At 27.9% G+C, this 8,683-nt stretch overlaps 3 protein-coding genes across 6 annotated transcripts in view; 2 read left to right on the forward strand and 1 right to left on the reverse strand.

Annotated features, from left to right (window-relative positions):
- LOC115239445 (kinesin-like protein KIF20B) overlaps window positions 1-2,909 on the forward strand; it is an 11,913-nt gene extending 9,004 nt beyond the window's left edge. The window contains exons 9-10 of the mRNA XM_029813961.1: window positions 1-139; window positions 1,516-2,909. Of these exons, the coding sequence (XP_029669821.1) occupies window positions 1-103 (103 nt within the window). The 3' untranslated portion in view covers window positions 104-139; window positions 1,516-2,909. The remainder of the gene's footprint in view (window positions 140-1,515) is intronic.
- A 1,070-nt stretch (window positions 2,910-3,979) lies between these two features.
- On the reverse strand, window positions 3,980-8,013 carry LOC115239441. Of its 4 annotated transcripts, XM_029813955.1 has the most exons (6): window positions 7,882-7,998; window positions 7,560-7,645; window positions 6,733-6,885; window positions 6,299-6,524; window positions 5,112-6,183; window positions 3,980-5,046 (listed from the first exon to the last, which is right to left on the reverse strand). In XM_029813955.1, exons 4-6 carry the CDS (start codon window positions 6,518-6,520, stop codon window positions 4,886-4,888), a joined length of 1,455 nt encoding a protein of 484 aa, XP_029669815.1. In that variant the 5' UTR covers window positions 6,521-6,524; window positions 6,733-6,885; window positions 7,560-7,645; window positions 7,882-7,998; the 3' UTR covers window positions 3,980-4,885. The 4 variants fall into 4 exon arrangements, with proteins under 4 accessions (XP_029669815.1, XP_029669816.1, XP_029669817.1 ...); XM_029813956.1 differs by lacking the exon at window positions 7,560-7,645 and having other exon boundaries at window positions 7,882-8,013; XM_029813957.1 differs by lacking the exons at window positions 7,560-7,645; window positions 7,882-7,998 and adding an exon at window positions 7,256-7,511.
- Window positions 7,959-8,683, forward strand: part of LOC115239444 (solute carrier family 35 member F6) — a 3,257-nt gene continuing 2,532 nt past the window's right edge. Inside the window, exon 1 of the mRNA XM_029813960.1 lies at window positions 7,959-8,374. The gene's annotated coding sequence lies outside the window, so the exon portion shown is untranslated. The remainder of the gene's footprint in view (window positions 8,375-8,683) is intronic.

Raw genomic sequence — 8,683 nt, forward strand, 5'->3', positions numbered from 1 at the left:
AGGAATGACGTCGGGTGTGGGTTCCCCACAAGGTACAGTGCCTCCTACTACAGATCACCATACTACTCTCATGGAGGATCCTGACGTCTGGAGGCCTACATAAATCATCAAATATTCATTGCACCACTTCACTAACCAGGCAATAATATGTAATATTTAATGTTACTACTGCATCTAAATGCTTTATAACATTTCATTATAAATTTCCATTTGTGTCGTATTTTATTGTATTGCTGCTTTAATTCTACAATTGAAAATATCTTTAAATAACGAAGTTTGAAGATAATCTGATAAATTTATACAAAATGATGTCTTCTAGATAACTAAATGGGGAGATAAAATTAATCAAGATTAAAAAACAGAAAATAATATAATTAAATTTTAAAATTATTTTAAAATTTGAATAATGTTACATTTTTTTTACTAAAGAAATTAGACTTAGTAATTTGCAATATCTCCAAGTCTCACTGTTTCAAAATATCTTTTAATATTGAGTTAAATTATTGATGTTTATCTATTCAATCAGCATGTTGCATGTTTGTTTTAGCTTTTTATGAGCATCTCATTAAATAAAGTATTATATACATTCCTTTCTGTGTAACTATATCCAATTAATTATAATGCTGTGCTTTCAGCAATAAGTGCACACTAACATTACATTCCTATCATTATTTAATATCTAACTACGTTTATTAATATTTTGCTATAATATTGGTGCAATGTTGAGTAATGTTTCTTCAATATTGCTTTATTCGGATGTTGGCATTTCTTTATTTGCAACTTGAAAAGAATGCATGTGCTGACTCATATATTTAAGATATTTTTCCATTACAATTAATAAAATAAGCTGGCAAAAATCCATCAGACATCTTATATTATAGTTATAGGTGTATGTGTCAACTTTCTTTTTACTTCATTTTTTGAAAATATGGAAAATTTTGAACATATTTGTTCTAAATGAAAATTTCTGGTATCACCTCTATGATAGTTATTGTGAAAATAACGAATTTTCAATGCTAATTATGAATACATATAAACAAAATCTCGTTAACAAAGAAAATTATATCTTTTGGTTAATTAAAAAAAAAGATTCTTTTTTTAAACAGGTATAATTTAACAGAATTTTAATTTAAATGTTTTAAATTGTTATGCATATAATAGCTGTGCATATAATATGTGAGAAATTTCAAAAATTTCTTTCTTTAAATAATTTCAGAAATTTCGTCTAAAAATGGCTGTTAAAAAAATATTAAAAAATATTGTAAGAGTGGGATCCTCTTGTTAATGTCATGATAATAACAGAGCAAAATGTCAATGTCATTCTAGGATTTCATAAAAGAATAAATGTTTTATATAATAATTTGTTCTAGCCGTAGAATGACATTGGCTGTTCTTTGTAAAATGGTACTTATATATGTGCCTGTAAAACAATAAATATAGAATTAATGTATGTATTATATTAATAGAAAGAAATAAGAATTCTTGAAAAATATTAAGAAGATATCCATACTTTAGGGCACCCTTTGGCGAAATGAGAACAACAGCAATGGATATTCAAGCTCCAGCGTCAAGCATGCGGTCCACACTAGTTGAAAATACTCAGCCGATCGGTTTGAGCAGTACCCCAAGTAGTATCGTTTGATCATTAGGAACTAATTGGGTGAGCAATCCAACGTTTTAAGTGAATGATTGTGAGTGATAATTAATCATCCAAGTAAATATCAGTAACTGAGCCCACGAACATACTTTCATTTCATTTTAGCTATAACATTGATACATATTGTAATCCGGTATTCCAATAGTGATTTCATACATTCATTATTCATTGAATCTTTAAGATAATATCGAACATAAATTGTATCATGGATGTACAGATTCAAATATGTTATAATTTGAAAAGATCCTGAAAAAAATTTGTTTAATCTTAATGTCTAATGGGCTTTCTCCGATTTAATCTTGCTTTAAGAGTTGGTCGATTAACGAGAACACGTATGTATGCGTTTATTATATCTTATGTTTGTATCAAATGTGAGTAAAATGGAATGGGATATATTACGAGAATATAGTATGGAAGAATTTGTTGCTTCATTTAGAATAATGCCAAAGTCAAAGACTGTCATAAAGGATGATGTTGTTCATGGGCCTAGTTATCCATAGGCCCATTTGTCCACTGTATGTCATAAGACGTTAACAAGCAAAACAATAGAAAATTGTAAATGATCATGTAACTTGTTTTTAATGTAATGTATAAAGTGCTTTGCTTTGGAGAGAGATGATTATTTTGTTACAGATTATAGTTAAGCAAACACACTTACAGCAAAAACATAAAATCGAATAATACTTTCGTTATTATTTCGCATTCAAATTGTAAAACAGATTGTTTTTAGAATGTTATAAGAGCAGAGAAGTCATAATATATTAGTTTTATGATCCTTTATATATATATATTATATAGATAAGCTTCTCTCTGCCAAATAAATTATATATGCATCAAATTTAAATGTTTTAAGATAGCATTGTTACACATTTAAACAGTTTTATAATTTTTATTGGATAATTTATAAAAATTTACATCTCAGATTACTTTAATTTTTATGTCTTTAAAATCAAGGTCTCTCATAACTAAGGTTCTATTTCGTGCATATATAATTATTATCCAAAAATTACAACATTTTGAAGGGACATGTTTAGAACCTGAAATAACTTCCATATGATTCTCATAGTGAGATGTAAGTTTTTGTAAATAATTACTTATTGTGTGCATAGTGCTGTAAACTTAATTATTATATGACCAGCTGATAAAACTGTGAATGTGCAGGATGAATTAATGCTTTAGTGCTTGTTTTAATAGTTGTAATTTAAGAATTTGGTGAATAAAAAATACGAATCCGTTTCGTCTTTTCTCGCCATGTGTGTATTCGAATTATTTTACTTCTTGCTGTTAAAGCAGAATCATGTAATACTTTTTGCGCGTGTTTATATCATTAGGAGAAATACGCGCATGCATTGATGCCTTATCGTGCGATATGACAGAGAGATTTAATATTCTTTGCTATTTGGCACATTCTTATATATATGATAAATTCTGTATAATCACAAATATTGCATATATGTAGATTGTATCATATACATTAAATTTTAATGATAAGTTATCCCACTTTTCTTTTTGATATATAAATCAAAAGAGCCAAGTATTAAGCTTCCCCTAAAAAAAGTAAACTCCAAGCCTCTCTTGAAGAATCCTTAGATGAGATACTTATAATTGTATGACATTTTGTATATATGTATTAATTTCTACATATGCCTAGCACACAGTTTCTAATAATTCATTTAAATAATTGAAAATGTGTGTGTGAATTTTGTAAGTACAATTCTAAAGTATTCAGATATTGCGAGTAAAGGCATTTGTAACATTTGGCATCCTTTCTGTGAATATTTCGACATTATTCTATTTTATTCTAACTTACTGATATTAAATGTGCCAAAAATGCTTCTTAGGGTCATCTGAATCAAATTCCGATTAATTTATCGATAATATCTGCAGTATTTTGTTAATATATATGGAAATATTCATTTTTTGTTATGTTTGACATATGAAAAATTTGATTAGAAACGAATAATATAATTCGAAATTTTGATGAATTTTGTAGACAATTCCATCAGTTAAATTAATGACACCAATTAAGTTGATCGGAATTTTGTCAAAGTTGTATCCTTAATCATCATCATCATCATTATTTATCAGTTATATTTGTAATATTTGTATTGATACTGCTTAAGTTTTTTCTTGCCTTATATTTAAGCCAGATTTTGTTTTGCCATACATACCTGTTTATAATTTATTTAAGAAGAAAAAAGCAATATATTTATATTATCATTTGGCTTTTACTTGATTTTCATGTTATAATTATTAAATATATCAATTGCTGATATGATTATTCATACATATAGAGGTAATTATCTAGCTTATTTTATATAATCTTTTAATTATAATTTATTTCGTATATATTGAAAGAAGTATGATTATTCATAATAAAATAAATTCTTGTGATTAATACTGTTCCATGTACATACATGTGCATATATGCACATATATATAAACACACAGTACAAACATACAATATACTATCTATAGAAAAATATTGATGTATTGAAATGATGTATGATGTGTCTGTTATACAAGTATATACAGGATATTCCACTTTTATAGGATAAATCCTTATTGGCAAATTTTTCTTAATTAAATTAAGAAATCCTAATATTAAGACGTCAATATATAGGGTGAGTCTGATAAAAAGTTGACGTAAAATTTTCGAGAAAAATGTGGTGAAATTTTTATCAGACTCACCTTGTATATCAATATATTTATATATTTTATGAATTAAATTTTACCAAATTAAAAAGACACAAAAATTTTATACTTTATATCTTACTTGATTGTGTGTAAATGGTGAGGGGAGATCATACAGTAGCATACATTAGCAGATTTTAATTTGTTTTGGAAAGTTTTGATATCAAAATAAGAGAAAGTTGTTATTAATGATATAACATTTTTATTGGGAAAAAATTAATCAGATATTTTTCTATACTATTAAAATAGCTGGAATGGAATTCCTGCATATGCTATGTATTTGATTTAAGTTCTGAAGATTAATATTATATTAAACTAGCATATTAAAATATTGAATATTACTCTTGCAATTAACGAGTATAATAATCGGAAGAACGAAAATCTAAGGGTATAATAGAAATTTGCTATTCTGGAGAATTATCACCAAACCGCCCTGTTATTTTGGAATCTCCCCTCAATTTTCATTCTATTTTAATTATTGCCTAGAAATTCTGATCTTATGTTTTATCCCGAGATCCCCTATACATAAAAACTTTAAGATTTATTTAGTAAATGTAATAACGTAGTGCATTTTGTACATCTCGACGAGTTGTTATTTACAATCAATGGACAAGAAATGTGTCTCCATCTGATTCCATCCTTGTATGCAATTTCAATTATATCGACATTTTCAAAATCTTCAGGATCGTTTAAGCCTATTCGGAAAAAAAAAAAAATGGTTTAGTCAAGACTAAAAAAAAAAAAGGCATTGTAATTTTACCTTGGCAAATGACTCGTTGATCAAACTCGTCGATAAATATTTCTATATCCAGTAAGTTTTTCACTTTGCTATGTTTCCTTTCTTTCACGAGATTGTGCATAAGCGGATCAATTTCTCTATTAGCTGCAGCGCAATGTAAAACCATATCGCTTCTTATAAAAACTTGTTTCTCCACAAAAGGTAATCCGTCCTTCGTTATTCCCATACAAAGATATACCACTGTCGTGCCATGTCCTTTCGATGTTACCAAGCAGGACCAACCACGCGGTATAGATACTTCTGTGCATACTTCAAGAAAATCTTCAAACAATATCTCATTCTCATTGACTTCATCAAATGCTTCTTTATCCTGCATATCTAAACAATCATAATCCAAAGTAATTAATTCTCGATTATCTATGTATAAATCATTAGGCATTCTTAAGTTATCCTCTATAGGTTTCTCTTTCGAAAAAGAATGCGCGGTATCGTACTCGATATCGTACTCCGAAGTTTCCACCGATATTCCATCTTCTTCAGAAGAATCATATCTTTCGATACTACATTCCGTCGTTTGATTAAACCTTTTCGCGCGAGTTAATTTGTTAGATATCTGATTCCTTTTTTTATCTGCATTCATAGATTCAGTCACTACTTCTACGAAATCTGGATTTAAACTGTTATCACGTCTAAGTGTTTTAACTGATTCTTTTATATCGGATTTTAATTTTTTCAATTTTGGATCATACATAGAAACATCGTCTTCCTTATCCATGTTTTTCGATAATTGGATATACAAATCATCATTTTCTTCCGAGTTGTACATATAGTCTTGTGATTTAGAATAAGTGTGATAATGCACATTAGTATTTTCATTTTCTGCATCTTCATTGTCACTCAGACTTTTCTTTCTTCTAGGTATCAAAAAGGTCTCGCTCTCTTCCGACGCTTGTTCCTCTCTAGATGTCAAATTCTTGATATCTACTTCGTGTTGATTTAAGCTATCTTTATCTGTTGACTGCAAGTTACTAACTGAGTGGAAATTTCTACTTGGTACAGCTCCTGGACGCAATCGACATTTCTTGTATTTAATCTATAGCGACAAACAATAGGTACAATCTTCAGTAATATTAACGAAAGTGTACTTGCTACCATTTTTAATTAAGCATACTTGCTAACTTTGCATATATTTTGTATTCATCAAGCACCTTTATTACTTGCGGTGGTACTCCACTGATCCAATGTGTAATAATATCATTCTTGTGAAAATGTCTGCTACATATATATGTGTCATCTGTGACAGTATAATTTTTAATGGCAAGAGCATTTTGCCATTTCCTGCGTGTTTCTGCATCTTTAGGAGCTGAGAAGAAACTATAATTGTTCCTTTTATAATTGCTTTCTTTACACAATGCACATTTACGGGTCATGATTCTAAAAATGTTAAAAAAGACAAATTTAAAATAATTTATTCTAAATGACACACAGAGAGGTATAAAAAGAGGATAGATATATATATCCTACATGCTTTCCATCAGCAATTTTTTTCTTTAAGTTTTAAAATATATAATAAAGTTTATAATGGTGTTAAGTATTGAATATTTACTAAAATAAGTATAATAATCAATTATATGCAACATACTTTTTCTGAATATTTGATTCAATACTTATTGTTACAAGCGTCAATTTTTCCAGTGTGTATATGATTATCCTGATGTAATTAGGACAAGTAACTTTATATAATTATTGTGTAGATTTAAATCTTCTTTTGTATAACCTTAATATAGTTGTCCTCCTACAATATTATTCAAAAATTGCATGAGAAAATAGGAGAGAGCTTAAATTTAAATAATTCAATAAAAAAATATCTGATAATTTTGTAGAAAATATGAAATTCCACAATATATTGTTGATAAAAAGAATATCTAAAAAAATATATAGCAATAATTTTTTTGCAAATATAAATTTGTCATTTAAGATGTAGTAAACATTTTCAGTTGACTCCGTTATTTCCTGCTAGAAATAATTTTATAATAATTTACATATTTCTACGAAAAAATTGAATTTTAATTTTAAGCAAATTACAACTTTCTAAAAATTTGTGGAGATTGTAGAAATTTATGGTAAGTTGTAGCAAATAGTAGTGAATTGTAAAAAGTATTTACAAGTATTTATAAGTTTTTACAACTCTACGAAAATTTTCACGAGCGATGTAGTAAGTTGTAGAAGTTGTAGATTATAATTAAACTCTATAATGTGTGTGTGTGTGTGTGTGTGTGTAGTTATAGAAAATAACAACTTTTTATATAAATTTATGAAAAACTACAAACATGGACCAAATCGTAGTTTGATATGAAAATTACGTAGAAATAATCTAAAAAGTTGTAGTTACATTATAAAAAATTGTAGTTTTCGCATAATCTTCGCGTGAAAAGTAAAAAATTATTTCCACCAGGATTATATACTTACTTATATACATACGAATCATTCCTGTAGTACAAATATATACATATTATTGAACACCATTGGAGGTGACACAGACAGATTAATCTAATCTAAGTTCCAGTGTAAAATCAATTAAAAACAATTAACAAAAACACAGGCTTTTTTTATAGGTTATACGATGTTTGAGACTGACATTACATTCATAGATGAAGTTTCTCGAGCATACTTCCCAATTGGCTATTAAATAGAGAATTTCTAGAATCCTGATAGGGATTCCGGAAATTTTCTCCATCCGATAACCAATCGGTATCTCCAATACAAAATATGTACATACATACATACATACATATGTAATATCAGCCTCGTGGTATTTTCCATTCTGTCAAACATTCTGTCAATTTTCTTATATCATCTGTGCTGTCAAATCCTCTTTTGTCTCTCTCTATCCACACGTTTTCATCGTCCCTCGTTTCGATATGTCGTATATAGAGTGTTCGGAACATAGGAACAAAGCAATTTCTTCGAACTGAGATTACATTAATATGATATTATTCACTGTCAGCAAATGGAGATATGTGTAATTGTAATATGAGAACAGTCATCCAACAGACGGACTTTATAATCTTCTAATATTTTCTTGAGAGGATTTAAGAGCACATTATCGTTCACTACTTAATTTCACCTATTTCTTGTTATATAGTTATTAACAGTGAAATTGGATTTTATCTTATCCAATCGATGCCAATTTAAATCGTAGAAGATTTTATATCATCTATGGATCTAATTTCAATTTGATCACCTCATGAAAGGAAGTGTTAAGTGAAAAATATAAAACTTGGGTAGGTAGAAAAAATGTGCAGAATATCTCCTCATCGATTTCAATGAAATTTCGTGTGCAAAATACTAAAATAAATAAAATCGTTGCGCTGTAAAATGACGTAAACATATCTATAATATAACCTGACTGATTAATCGAATTAATCAAATTAAATAATTACACGATTTTAAGTAAATTTCTAACTTTTTACCTAGCAAAGCGACGATTTTAATTATTATTTTCCTATTTTGCTCAATAAATTATGTAATGCTACCAAATTTTTATCTTATTGATGGAAAAATAGTAGGGATTTTACTAATAGTAAAACTAT

This window comes from Formica exsecta, unplaced genomic scaffold (assembly GCF_003651465.1).
Source record: "Formica exsecta isolate Colony F162 unplaced genomic scaffold, ASM365146v1 scaffold38, whole genome shotgun sequence".
NCBI classification, from domain to species: Eukaryota; Metazoa; Arthropoda; class Insecta; order Hymenoptera; family Formicidae; genus Formica; species Formica exsecta.

Excerpts from the sequence above, each read along its gene's own strand:
- LOC115239441 (XM_029813956.1), bottom strand. The coding sequence starts at position 6,520 with ATGACCCGTAAATGTGCATTGTGTAAAGAAAGCAATTATAAAAGGAAC. Across the intron at positions 6,184-6,298 it reads TACCACCGCAAGTAATAAAG|ATTAAATACAAGAAATGTCG; the intron begins GTGCTTGATGAA and ends TTGTCGCTATAG. Across the intron at positions 5,047-5,111 it reads TCAACGAGTCATTTGCCAAG|GCTTAAACGATCCTGAAGAT; the intron begins GTAAAATTACAA and ends TTTTCCGAATAG.